The sequence below is a fragment of the Saccostrea cucullata genome, unplaced genomic scaffold (genome assembly GCF_032062105.1).
Source record: "Saccostrea cucullata isolate Sc308-1 unplaced genomic scaffold, CSIRO_AGI_Scuc_v1 ctg274, whole genome shotgun sequence".
Lineage (NCBI taxonomy): Eukaryota > Metazoa > Mollusca > Bivalvia > Ostreida > Ostreidae > Saccostrea > Saccostrea cuccullata.
In genome coordinates this window covers 474,191-488,614 of record NW_026936286.1, presented here as the reverse complement: position 1 = coordinate 488,614, position 14,424 = coordinate 474,191, and the positions used below count along the sequence as shown (strand labels likewise).

The 14,424-nt window shown below is 33.9% G+C and overlaps 1 protein-coding gene across 3 annotated transcripts in view; it reads right to left on the bottom strand.

The window, feature by feature from the left end:
• Positions 1–1,037: 1,037 nt before the first annotated feature.
• LOC134245259 (kinesin-like protein KIFC3) overlaps positions 1,038–14,424 on the bottom strand; it is a 30,103-nt gene continuing 16,716 nt past the window's right edge. For 2 of the 3 annotated variants that reach the window (XM_062727562.1, XM_062727559.1), the window contains 15 exons: positions 13,176–13,426; positions 12,729–12,884; positions 12,184–12,387; positions 11,675–11,860; positions 11,177–11,311; positions 9,348–9,491; positions 8,914–9,025; positions 8,239–8,420; positions 7,795–7,899; positions 7,515–7,645; positions 5,981–6,098; positions 5,629–5,758; positions 5,064–5,261; positions 4,564–4,715; positions 1,038–3,144 (listed from right to left, as the gene is read on the bottom strand). In XM_062727562.1, coding sequence (XP_062583546.1) covers positions 2,953–3,144; positions 4,564–4,715; positions 5,064–5,261; positions 5,629–5,758; positions 5,981–6,098; positions 7,515–7,645; positions 7,795–7,899; positions 8,239–8,420; positions 8,914–9,025; positions 9,348–9,491; positions 11,177–11,311; positions 11,675–11,860; positions 12,184–12,387; positions 12,729–12,884; positions 13,176–13,426 — 2,396 coding nt within the window. In that variant the 3' untranslated portion in view covers positions 1,038–2,952. The remainder of the gene's footprint in view (positions 3,145–4,563; positions 4,716–5,063; positions 5,262–5,628; positions 5,759–5,980; positions 6,099–7,514; positions 7,646–7,794; positions 7,900–8,238; positions 8,421–8,913; positions 9,026–9,347; positions 9,492–11,176; positions 11,312–11,674; positions 11,861–12,183; positions 12,388–12,728; positions 12,885–13,175; positions 13,427–14,424) is intronic. The other variant, XM_062727561.1, reaches the window with a different exon arrangement.

The following is a 14,424-nucleotide window of genomic DNA, read 5'->3' as shown; positions in this document are numbered from 1 at the left end:
ACAATCTGATCCAAAATAAATCACTTAAAATCCATAAAAAACATCAGGATTTTATAAGATGGAATTTACAGGGGATGATCAACTCATCTTTGTAACATCTCATTCATTATTGCATGGATTTTACTTTCAATAAAAAAACTTTTCTTTCAAATAATTCAATGCATACATACATGAACTTCATTCATATTTTTTATTACCAGTAATTCACTGCATTTGCTTTCAATTTTTAATCTAATTTACATAAATGGAGGTTAGCCATTAACCTCTGTCTGCTGAGTCATTTTTAGTCAAATGAGCAAAAATATTATATGTACAGAAATCCAGAGCTCATCACAAAATCTTTGGCACATAGCAAAAAGAGAAAATAGAAATAACTGAAACACTGTTTTCCTGGTAGTGACCAAATCTTCTTGGCCCCTGAACCAAACATGCTAAAATCTACCCCTAATCTTGAATTCTACATTTTTAAAAAGAGATTGTCTACTATGTCTGTAGTCTATTTTCATCAATATCTTTGATGTTTGAAATAAGATTCAAACTAGAAATATAGTGCCCTGTTCACACGGAGAGTTTAATTCGCAGTAAATTAATGCGAAGTAAACTAATGCGAATTAAAAATTTACTTTTACAGTCAGGTGTCAGTTAGACTATTATGATGTCATTTGCAAATCACGTCACCTTATGCAGAAGCAGATACATTTGACATAATGTCACAGTGTCTGGAGACATGTTTTAGTGATCAACATTTTTTCTTGGTTTTTCACTCAAAAAAAGCACAAATACTTAAAGCTGACCACCGACATGACGCATTTGACTTAATTTTGCCATTACGCATGCCCCAAAATTTGATTCGAATTAGCTTCGCTTAGCGTTCACACGGAGCTAAATGCGAAGTAATTTAATGCGCAGTAAACTAATGCGAAGTAAACTAATTCGCATTAAATTCTCCATGTGAAAGCTAAGCGAAGCTAATTCGCAGTAAACTTACGTTTAATTCGAATTAAACTCTCCGTGTGAACAGGGCATAATATGTCATAGGGGGTCCTGCATTATGCTATCACGAATGACCTTGACCTTAATTTTAACCAAAGATAAACATGTATTGCCATAAATGTGTATTGAGCATATGAAAACACAAAATTAAATAGAGTCAAGTTGTTAAGTCAATAAAAAATCCAGAACCCTAAAATAAATTTGTAAAACTGAACCACTGCTGTGAGTAGTATTTCAATGTAAATTTTGGATATACATTAGCAATGTGTTAAAATTTAATTTTGCTTATAAGATTTACAAAAAAAAAATGAATATGAGGGAATTATTTAAAAGGAAAGTACCTTGTAGCCTAATTACATAATGTTATGAACCTTAAGATGATGTACTTGTTCTGTAAGTTATAAAGTAGCAATGTTATTGACATAACAAGACAAAAAAAGTATATATCACACATAGTCACAGCATCACTTGAAATTCCAATATTAACATATCACAAATGGGATGTATTATTGCATTATATCATGATATATTTGAATCAGTATGAATGATAATTATTTTCATCAACAATTAAGAAGGCACTTTCCAAACACAAGAGCTACAGCAAAATAAGGAAAACAAGTTATAGGACTAGAAAAAAAAAAACCCACTGTATACAACATAGTCAAAATGCAATACACTGAACATACAGGGTCTATGAAAAATTTTAAGATATTTCTGAAATTAAGATAAGACTCAAACTCATAAATAAATTCATGTAATTGAAATGAACAACAACGCACATCATTATACATAATGCTATTCAACAATCTGTGCATAAAGAGGGGATCTGGATTTTCCTATTCTAGTAAGCATTTAAAGGTAACATATGTTGAACCTTCAAATCTCTACTGATTCCATGAAATGTACTGACAAACACAGTGCATAATGAAACATTTAAACTTTGGATTACCTGTGCATTTTTTTAAAAAAAATTATAATCAAAGAAAACATATTGATACTAAATTACAAAGTTTTTTGAAAAAATACTCAAATTTATACTTAAATTATATGGAAGATGGTTTTATGACTTGAAGGGTAGATGACACAATGTACATTATAAACAAAGTACCATAACTCTCTCAATAAATGTTGATGATAATAACATATTGCTTTTACAAAACTTTCCTTATTAATACATTGAAAAGAAGATAGAAACTTATTGCACACTCCTAAATGCATCATATAAAAACAGGACACATATTAATATGAAGGTCAAATCATTACACATTCAATAATGATGTTACAAACTAACTACTAGTAATTGTACCTGTATATACAACTTAAAAAACATACACATGCAAAATTCAAATCAATTATCCCACCCCACCCCACCCCCCCCAAAAAAATATTATACCTTGTTAATGAACTTATTGCCAAATCTACCTGCAAAGGCAATGAATAATGCCCAGCAATGAGAGTCTTCAAACATACAGAAAATGTGACAGTAATAACAGACTAAACACTTTCCTTTGAATAAAAATATATCACTGAAAATTGGGGGTAAGTTGGGGGCCATTAAAAACAAAAATAGGAAATAATAGCAGAAGCACTAGAAAATATCACCAAGGTTAAAATAAATTGCAAGAAAGATCTGGCATCACATACGTCAACACATGGAAAAAGGGACATAACCCCAACAGCTATGAATTTCCTAAGCACTGTTAACCTCAATGGTTCATCAAAGAGTAGGGCAATTAAAGCTAAATGAACAAATAAGATTTAGAATCTTTTTAAGCAAAGTCTCTTTAATACCACTTTGCTACTAACACAGTCATTTTGGCCATCTTTGAGAACATTCGTTTATCTGGTCATTTTGGATAGCAGATTGAAGTTCCTTTAATGGGACTACTTGGTATCTGGTCTTTTAGGATAGCGGAGTGAAGTCCCTTTGGTAGACCTGCTTGGTAAAGGTATGACTGTTCATTTATCCGGTCTTTTAGGATAGCGGAGTGATGATCCTTTAGTGGAGCTGCTGGGTGTCCTGTTCATTATGACTGGGGTATGTTGTCGACCAGTAGGTGTGTTCAGACTCATGGTTCTGGTGGGGGTGGACGGGGCTTTGCTGGGGGTGGAGGTTGTTTTGCTGGGGGTACTTGGTGATACTCCATTAGCCTGCTGAACAGAACAAAAATATTACTGACATTCACAATGTTTTTTTTACTATTTTCATACAGCCATATAATACATACATTTGTATTATTCTTAAAAAGTTAATTTCAATTTGCTTAAAGGTGAGGTGTCTATAACCATGATGCACAAATTTTAAAATGAACAGCAAATACAAGATATAATGCATAAAATAATTTATTTGTGAATTTTCAAATGGCATGGTTTAAAATCAAATCAAAAATAAGTGTCCATTGTGTCCACTTCTAACACACAAATCTGTTCATTTGCTGCAAATAACTTGAGTGAGATACAGTTACAATTTTTTTTCAGTTAAAACTTGATTTTTTTTGTTCTAAAAGAGATTTTGAATATAAAGAAGTAAAAAATTACTGGGTAGCTTTATTGAAATAAAGAACTCAAAGCTCAGGGCTAAGAAAAAAATATTTTTGTTTTATACCATATCCAAACTGACCCTTCATGCGAACCAAAAAATATTTTTTGTGCTCTAAAGCCTAGAAACTGCACATTTATAACTCTTTTCCGTTAAACGTAAAAGGTTATGCATGTGTAGGACATAAGGTCACTTTTTTGATGCTATTTTAGAGGATAAAAAGTAATTTTTAAATTCAAAGTTAAGTAGGATTTTTCGAAATTTTTATTAACCTGTTAGGATCAAACAATATTTCTTTCTTAGGACTTGCAGAGTCAATTTTACATATTAGCTCTAGCTAAAGCTACAAAATTAAGGATATTCTACAATAAACAAATATGATTCAAATTGAAACTCGAATTTATTTTATTCTAAGCAGCTATTCACATGCTAACCGGAGCAAGATAAAGAAAGCAAAAAGAATTTGCAAAATAGAGAGATCAACAACATGCAACACTTGATTGAAGTTCTCACCATTACGGGCTGTTTTTATATCCTTTACTACGTAAATTCTGAAATAAAGTAGCACAGGTGCAAAGTGATGGATTTTAACCCAAGTAAGTATAGAACATAAGATAGTTTAATTCACACATGCAAGCACAAACAAAATTAATAGATGATCAAAGTTACAAAACTTTCAACCATTTCATCAATAAATAATTGTCATATTTTGCAATGATGATATAACCTGATGAGGAACCCAGTTAATGAATGTGAGAGAATGGAAAAAGTGTTTGCAGTGGAAGTACTTTACAAACAAGTCTTCAGACATGTTAAAATTTTAGGGAAAGATATGAAAATGTTACAGTATCTAGCATTCTTTGAAAAATTCTCATGCATTTTAAACCATCCCCCAGCACCAAGAACTGGATATTATACCCATAAAGCTCTCTGTAGCATTTGCCAGTGATTCCTTTTGTCTAGATCAGCAGCTCAAGGAGAATGAAGACAGAGCATAGTATTATGTGCAAGCTCTTTTTATGTGAGCATACCTCATCTCCAACAGCTTGAACCACTTGTCTGCTCGCCTGACCCAGCTCGACAGTTCGAACTCGCTGAGCGAAGTTCAAACTGCACACTGATTCACCCAAGTTCTTCTCTACTGGAGCAATCTGTACAATCATCAAGGTCTTACTATCTCCACCTGGAAATTAAAACAACAGAATTTGAAATCTTGGTGAAATTATATGTATTTACATTTCCAGTAGCTTCCCTTGGATTCTTCATAAATTGCACACTGATACTTGAATCATGAAGCACTAATGCATTTCATTACATACGTCCTCATGAATTTTCAAAAATCTAGTTCATTTCTGAGTATTTTTGACAAATATTACAATGATATTTTAGATACAATTCAACAGATTCCTTTTGTACAGAGCTGCAATCTTGAAGGACTCAAAATTGTTGATCTTTACAGCAACAGAACTAAGGCAAAGCAAAGAGACGCACTATCCGCTTTCACATAAAATATCCTAAAATTCAAACTTACCCAGGGAGTCTTGCAGGAGGTAGGTGAGTTTGGAGTTCCTGTATGGCACGTGGCTTTGTTTACTGCGGAGAGCGTGGATCACATCCCCTAGACAGGAGAGTGACTTATTGATGTTCTGAGCCTCTTTAAGTCGAGTTCCATCAGCTCCTGATTTACTGACCCGCTCAGAGCCCGCCAAGTCTACCAAGTTCAATTTACCTGCAATACCACCAAATGTGATGCTCAGTGAATAATACTTTTTTGAATATCAATAAAATACCAACAGAACATACTGTGAAATCACTAATTTTCATGGGAGTTTAATTTTCATTGTTTTCAAGGTATGATGAGACCCACGAATTTATGTCCACCACGAAATGCAGTTTTTCACACAAATTACTACATAACAATTCTTCAACCACGAAATCAAATCCCCATGAACCAGTATATTTTCCTCAAACCACGAAAATTTGACCCCTCGAAAATGTGATTTTACAGTATTTAACTTTTGTATTTTTAGGGTGAAAAAGTCAGCACTGAAAAAATGTAGAAGTTTCAGGGAAAATGAACAAAAGTGAATACTTACCCACAGTTTTGACATTAGTGGTTTTGTTAACACCAACAACTTGTACCGTCAGTAGAGCATGAGATCGAGAGGAATGCTCGTTCATGTTGGTTGTGGCTGTAGCTCGATTCTTCTGGCCGAGAGCAAACACCTGCAAACCAGTATATTTTCCTCAAACCACGAAAATTTGACCCCTCGAAAATGTGATTTTACAGTATTTAACTTTTGTATTTTTAGGGTGAAAAAGTCAGCACTGAAAAAATGTAGAAGTTTCAGGGAAAATGAACAAAAGTTCAAGCATAGAAAATATCAACTAGTTCTATTGTTATTCTATAAACTTTACAGTTACTGCTGTCTTATACACAAGCCTTACCTGATTGACATCGTCTACTGATCTGACCTCCTCTGAACACAGACCTGGTACATGTAGTCCTCCCTCTGGGTTCATCTTTACCTCCATCTTATAAGATGGGTCATCACTCAACAGATCCCTAAAATATCCCAGATACATTAAAAACCCTTTTACTGATATCCAGATAAAAAAAATATTGCCAATGATGCAATTCAAAACATTCAATTCATACCAATATCTGGAATACCATAGATACATGAATGTTAAAGTGAATTGGAAATCTTGACATCTCAAATCCACAGATACCTCAGTCTGTTGATCCCATCAAGTTTAAAGCAACTAGAACTGTCCAATAGGGACAAATACCCCCCGCTGGGTTTTTCAGAGAAGGTGCCAATTCAAAAATACTTTATGGATCTAGACATGTTCACAATTTACTTAGTAATACAAAAATTTGCAGTGAAATATAATTGCTCATCATGTTTCTTAATGAATGAAACGGAGGTGCAACCAAATGAAACATCAATAATAATACATTGTAATTCCATTGTAACATTTTTTTTTAATCTTTTCATTTAATTTTTTTTTATTACTGCATTAAAAAAAATTATTGCAATTATGTGTTATGTCACTCTGCAAACAGATTGTTGAAAAAAAACCATTATACAAAATCAAATTAATCTTGATATATCAATTTGAAATGCATTTTGAAAATAAAGAGCTGCTCATCCAGTAATGAAGTGTTTTGACAGACAATAAATTACAATTAAGAGAATAAGAGAAGAGAGATCTTTAATTCTTGTGCCTTATTCCCTGGAGATTTGATAACACACACACGCTTGATAAGAGACTTCCAACACCAAACTCATTAATTTATCTTTAACTGGATGCATGTCCAGTCATTATTCCCAAGAGACAAATGAAATTACATTAGCTTCTGTGCAATGTAAAAACTGTTTTTAACACTTGATGATGTTTCTTTTTTAAAGTTTTTATGAGTAGTTTTAAGCTGTAGTTCACGTTTTTGTACAGATATTCTAGATTCTATGTCTCAAACCTTATACATGAGCCCAAAATGAACAAGTCAAATAAAATTTTTTTAAAACCTGTAAAATGCAGAAAAATGAACAAAAAGAGTTGAAAATTCCAGGTGCACAACTTCATATGGTGAATGATAAGTGTACAAATTTTCAGATTAATCCTTGCAATAGTTTTTGAGAAACGGTCCAGACAAAACCACAAAATAAAAATGAAAAAACACCTGTAAAATTCAAAATAATAATCCAATCAAAATTAAAAATATCAGGTGCACAACTTCATATGGTGAATAATATGTGTACAAATTTTCAGACAAATCCTTCAAATAGTTTCTGAGTAATGGTCCGGACAAAATCTCGTCTACAGACAGACGGACAGACAGACAGACGGACAGACGGACATGGTGATTCCAATATACCCCCCCTAAACTTCGTTTGCGGGGGGTATAATAAGGTTTGAGAGTTCAGTGCTGTATCCATGTACAATGAGCACACTTTTAGAGATTCCCTGACCGTACCTAATCTTTTCGTTGTAGATCTCCATCACATTGACTGTAATGGTGTACCCCCAGTCCTGGCCCCGGGCCTCTATCTCCTTAAACAGCAGGGCCAGGGCTCGCTGATTGATGCCAGGATTTTCTCTGTTTCCCTGAAAATAACACAGATAATGTTTAATAATCTCAAGACTTTTGTAGATGCTTTTACAGAAATTATAAATTCAATAATTTAGACGTTAGATAGAAACAATGACTGATATTTTTTCATTTTTTGAGTTGTAGAAAGCTCGTCTACACTTACCTCCATTGTGAAGGTCTTTCCTGAGCCCGTCTGTCCGTAGGCAAAGATACAGACATTGTATCCATCTATACAGGAGGTCACCAGCGACTGAACCTCCTCAAACACCTGAAGTTTGAACAATTAAATATTACCTGACATTTGAATAAATACAGTTGAACTTCAGTATCTCAAACTTCTATATCTTGTAAGTGTTTTGGAAGTCCAACAACATATTCTTTAAGTATTTAACCTTCGATATCTCAAAGTTTTTTCTCACTCCCATCAGGTTTGAGATAACGAAATTTGACTGTACAAGTTTTCATGATTCAAAATTCCAGGAAAATATAAAAAATAATTATCTACTGAAAAGACACAAAAGTACAAAGCAAAATCTTCATGATTTTATGCAGAGAGTTCATGAGTCAACTCTAACTTTCATAACCAACAATAAACATTAATCCCTACCTGTTCTTGTGTGCTCTCCGGAGTGAACACTAGGTCGAGCTCAAAGTTCTGTGATCTCCCCTTATTGTTCACATAGATGAGCCCATTGTCGTCTCTGTCGTAATCCACCACAATATTTCCCATCATGCCTCCACCATCTTCTTTTATTCTGGGACGCACTCGACAAAACACTCTGATGTTGCCTAAAAATAAAGAAGCATAATATGCATTAAGTGCATGCCCTTTAGCAAGAAAACCTATATGCATTAGTGTAAAATATGAAGCCCCCTTTTTGAGTTTGAATATTAGTGGAAAAAATATTCTACAAAAAAAGTGTCTATCACTGTAGACAGGGAAATTTTCGACCCCGTTTTATTTTCGCCCTATCCTTCTTAGGGTGAATTTAAAACGGGGCGAACTCAAAGAATGCAGTATAATTTCTTCAACAAAACTATGAATGGGCCAATTTAAAACGGGACAAAATTGTTTTCAAGAGTGAAAGGGTGAAAATAACCTGTATACAGTATATTCAGCCAAATACGGTATTCTTAATTTCTGACACAATTTTTATTTGTCTGTGACTGTGATAAAAAATTTCTCAATGTTGTACGGGTACAAAGCTTTTTACTTCTCAAAAAAGATCAGAACATTGTAACTTTACTCTTGAGTCCACAGTACTGACGTAACAAAGGATACCTTTTAGTTCCACCAGTTCATTGTGATATTTTTTCCTGAGCTGCATCTCTCGGTGATATCGACGTACCAAGTCTTTATTGTAGTCATCAATGTTTCTTATTGCATGACACATCTACAAATAAAACATATTCATTAATAAATTGGAATCTTAAGAAAAATTTTTCCTCCTTAGTTTATAAAATTACGTTTGAAATCATGGTGGAATTTCAAGGAACCTAAAATTAGTCCAAAGAGTTTAACAGTACAAATTTTAAGCATCGACTTTTACTTCGTCACAGAGGAGAGCTTCAGAATGAATATAAAAACAGCTGTTAGAGTGTTCTTATAGATCTATAGGTATCCACCAATACAAAACCAATAGGCTTTATTATTTGAAGTATCACTTCTATGGGCAAAAGTCTTATAGTAGTATCTACACTGCCTTACTACTGTACCTGATTTTTGACATCAGTAATGGCTGCCTGCAGTAACTGAGGGAACTGCCTACACTCTGCCTCCAGATGAGTGTAGGATTTCTCCAGGGCCTGGTAGGCTGGTAGGACAAAGGAGGCCTGCTCACACAACTGTCTGTACTTAGCCTAGCAAATCAAGAATGTGTAGTGCAATATGCATTCATACAGATAAAAAGTTACTTCAAACATTTTTGTTAAAATCAAGTTGTTCTTACAAAGGTTTTTAACCATGACTTAGTCCTATTTTTTAAAGACATATTTGACCTCTGACCTGGACTGATTGTACTACCTTGACCTGATTTGACCTTTTAATCTTGACCATGAGTTTGAAATCAATATCTTATCTAATGCAAAGGTTCCCTTCAAGGTTGAAAGTGTACCAAACAATGAGACGAGAACAAATATTCTATTCTTTGATTTCAGGAATGTAAAAAATATTAGATTGCATAGTTGACACAATGAATTTCAATTCTACACAGATATTTAATGCAAAAACACATTCCATATTCACTTCAAATGCAAATATTTTTATTTTTTTAATCAAAATCATTTATATATTTTGTTAAAATGTCATATAAGAAAAAAACTTTTCATTACATTTATGTGATAAAAATCATTTTTAATATCTTCTTAAATATCAAACAAATGTCAGAGAATTTTGTCTAGGTTATCTGAATACCACTGTCTTATTGATTAAGAGTTTTCTAGTTGTTTACAAATTAGAAAAGGAATTTAAATTGTCATTTTAATGTGTTTTAGCTGAGGTCTTCTCATTATGATACTAGTAGTGCTTTATGCAGATCACTTTTCAGGTTGTGATGGTAGATTTTTAGTTTATAGAAATTCATTAATAAATTGACAAATATTATCAAAATACCATGATAAATGAATACACATAATATTTAGAGGTTTGAATTTTAATATTTGCACAACAAATTTTGGCTATATGTAACTATTTTACTTCATTGGATGAATAAAGTTTTAGTAAAAGTTATGTTGGGGGGATATTTTTGGATAAGTGACATTTATTTTCAAACCTGCCATTGCTGAGCATTTTTCATCCAAAATGAGGATATACCATTACAAAAGTTAGCCAACTAAAGTAAGGTGAAAAAAAGTGTCAAAAATCAGTCTCCAAAAGATAATCTATCGTGAAGAAATTCAGAATTATCCTTAGAGACATCAATAAATCTTCAAGTTGTAAAAAGTAAATTGACTTTAAATTCTAAACATACTTTATATTTACAATAAAACACCAAAGCATGTTTTAGCGCAAATGCACTCGCTGGGCTTTTCATGCACACAAAGTAATTAAGCGCAAACTTCTTCTGCCAGTTTTTATTTTTATCATGTTTATAAGCCCAATGTCATCACTTTTAGACAAAAAATTTGTGATCTGTCCATGGGATTTAAGATGTGATCATGAAAAGAATCACTTTTTTGAGTTTTTATATGCATGTCATTATGCTTTATTCTGTTTAAATCTTTGTTGTGTTGCTCAATTCTATTGAAATAAAATTATGATATATTTATATAAAATATATTTATAGTAAGCCGCTTGTATAAGCAAAGGTAATGAATCGCTAGGACTGCAAGCAAATGGGTTTGGCACTGTCAGCATGACAACAGCATGTCAAAGCTATGTAGATAACACATTATACAACATACAATTATCACCAAACTTAATATTGTGTTGTTAGTATACATGAATATAGCTGGATCATAATTTTCCTAGCAAGTTATAAATAAGGATGACATAGCACCCCAAAAAGGGCTAACTTAACAGTGCATTAGTGCTTTAGCATATCTACCTCCAAATGCTTGAGATTTCTCTCCATTTGCTTTTTAGTGCTCTGAATGGCTGCCTCTTTTGCTCTCTCTGCTTCCTCTAATTTGTCTGCTGTATCCTGGACAAGACTGATCAATTTCTCCTTCTGTTTATTGACCTAAAACAAAATCACAACCAAAAATACCAACTGCTCATGGTAAAAATATAAAAATCACCAAATTCCATATTAATTTTCATTAATCTATTTATTGCCCTATATTTAGGAAATATATCTTGAAAACACTGACAAATTTCTCTTTTAAAACTACGAAACTTGAATTATGAAAGTACAAATTTAAAAATAGTAACACTTAATACCAAGTCAAAATGAAATTTAATTTCAAACTAAATACACTGTCCTGTTTTTTTTTTTTTTTTTGGGGGGGGGGTGTTCATGTATACAGAAAACTTTATCTTTCACTTCTAATGAATTTTAAAACACAAAGAACTCTCTCCAAAAACACAACAGAACCTGCCCTACCTCCTCTGAAAGTGTCTCTGTGAGTTGCTGTTCCTTCTCCAGCAGACTGACCACATGTGAGTGCTGGGACTGGCTCTCCTCCATCTTACACCGGTAGCTGTCTCTCTCAGCCTCACAGGATTTAAGGGCCTCCAGTGTCTTCTGGGAATCCACCTCCACTTCCTGTACTTTGATTTTGGTGACAACCTGTCAAGACATATTTAAAACTTTAAATATACACTATATTCATGTTACATGGACAAGATCTCACAAAACCATAAAAAATTTTCTGTGTATTAAAAGTATGCCGATAGGAATGTCATATCACACCAAAAATCTTTGACTGTTAATTGAAAATAAATTCCTGCCAGTAAAAATTTAATGAATTCCTGGTATATGTATCTTACAAGGGACTTCAAGTATTTATATCCTAAGAATGTTTTATGTCATGCCTGCACCAGAAGGTTCTCTTTTACTGAGTTCACCTTTGGTTCTGACAATTTTTCACACCCCAGACACCTCACTCTTACCTCAGGTTCCCTGGCCTGTAGATGGGTCACCTCCACCATGAGGTCCCTCATTCTCTTGGAGGTCACCCGGTTCTCCTCTGACAGTTTGGTCACCTGCTCTCGATGTTTTGTTTCATTCTCCTTTAGCTCTTCTGATTTCTTCTGTAAGCTCTCCTTCAGTCTGGTAAACTTTTCTCTGTACTTCTTTAATTCATCTTCCAGATCCTAATAATTAACATATTTATTGCAGACTAACAACATCATCAAATCATAAAAAGTCATTCTATATAAAAATAAGAATGATTTTGTATAAACAGAAAGGAGAAAGGTGCAGACCAGATTGGAATTCAAACCCAGGCCCCCTGAATTTCCAGTCAAGTGCTCTACCAACTGTACTATCTAGCTACTAACGATTAACCCATCTGACTTCCATAATTTAAATTCTTGGTTTAATATTGTATTTTTCCGTTGATTAACAGAAGACAATTAATGTAATTTACTTAACCTTTTTCATAAATTTCTTCCAATCCTATGTTTAGGAAGATGAACCTTTGTTTATGACTGACCTTTTGTTTTTTGACCCCCTCCTCAAACAATGAAGTGGACCTGGCCTGGGACTGCCTCAGTTCCTGGACTTCCTCTTCTAGTTCCTTGTTATTAGACAGCAGCTTCTCCACCTGTTTCTCTGTATCTGTGTGACAGGGCCCTGTGTCTGAAGGCTGCTGTGTAAGAAATTTACAGAAAATTAAAATAACGAGAAAGTTAAGAGTATTGTGGTGCCTCGCTTCTCATTGTCTTATTGGTTGGGGGTGCATTGATTTATGACATAATGTCACTTCATGTCTGTTCTGGCTTGTCTGTCCATTAGGTTTTACTTTTGTTGAATGAAAATATTTATTTTTTTTTTTTAAATGTGTGTGCTTTTTAAATTCTGCCTTAATTATCAGATTCATTTCTTGATCAGGATTATTTCAAAGAAAAAAAATTCCCCATCTCTATCTTTATTAATTTACCATGTTATTTTTGCTGTATTTGCTGAGCTCGTCTTGTAGCTCCTTTTTCTCCTTCTCCAGCTGAGCTATGATCTCTTTGTTGGAGTCGTCACTGACTCCGTTTGTACAGGAGTGTGTCTCCATCTCTGATTGGACCATCTCCAGCCTCTTTGTGAGATTGACCTTCTCCTCATGGAGCCTCTTAATGTCTTCCACCAGTTTATTATTAGCACCGCCATTAGCATGTCCGGGGAGTTTCGGATTCGTGTTCCCTGCAATTAATAACATAAATTCATCCTCATGCATCTACATGACAATAACAGGATTTCTTCTATTAACAAATTGTTCCAAATTCCTATCTGCCATTAATCCCAGTATTTAAAGGTGTGTATTGACCTTTCTGTGCACGAATGTTCAAGTAGGTGTAAAGTACATAATGTATATGACGTAGGTTATTCTTAGATCATCTAATAAATGCTTCTTCTTTCACACTCTCATTTCACACTTTGTCATTTTAAATAAATAAATATTGAAATGCTTACTGGATAATATCTAAGGCCATGCAAATTTAATTCCTTGGTTCTCAGGCCTTTCTTCAAGAAATATGATGAGGGAGAGAGGCATTTTTTACAAACTTTTTTATTGCCCCCAAAACATGATGAGGCATCTTTTTACATTGTACAAGACCTCACAAAATGATGAGGGAGGTGATTTGTTGTTTATATTTTATAGATTTAGCAATAAAAAGGGTCAATGAGGCACCCTTGGAAGAGATGAAGGAGGGCCTGCAAACCAAAAATTAATTTTTTATGGCCTAACTGTTGTTGGTCATAAAAAAATCTACCTAGACAGATATTTGTGTGCAGGAGGAAAGGGGAGAATTTGTAGGTCTAAAATATTTGGAATTTGGACATGTCAAGAAATATGAACTGTGTATGAAACCAGTCTGTGTATGAACCAGCTGTGTGTGGTCATAATCCACTCTGTTCATGAACTAGATGTGTGTTGTCATGAACCAGTCTGTGTATGAACCAGTTGTGTGTGGTCATGAACCTGTCTGTGTATGAACCAGCTGTGTGTGGTCATGAACCAGTCTGTGCATGAACTAGTTGTGTGTAGTCATGAACCAGTCTGTGTATGAACCAGCTGTGTGTAATCATGAACCAGTCAGTGCATGAACCAGCTGTATGTGGTCATGAACCAGTTTGTGCATGAACCAGCTGTATGTTGTCATGAACCAATCAGTGCATGAACCAGCTGTATGTTGTCA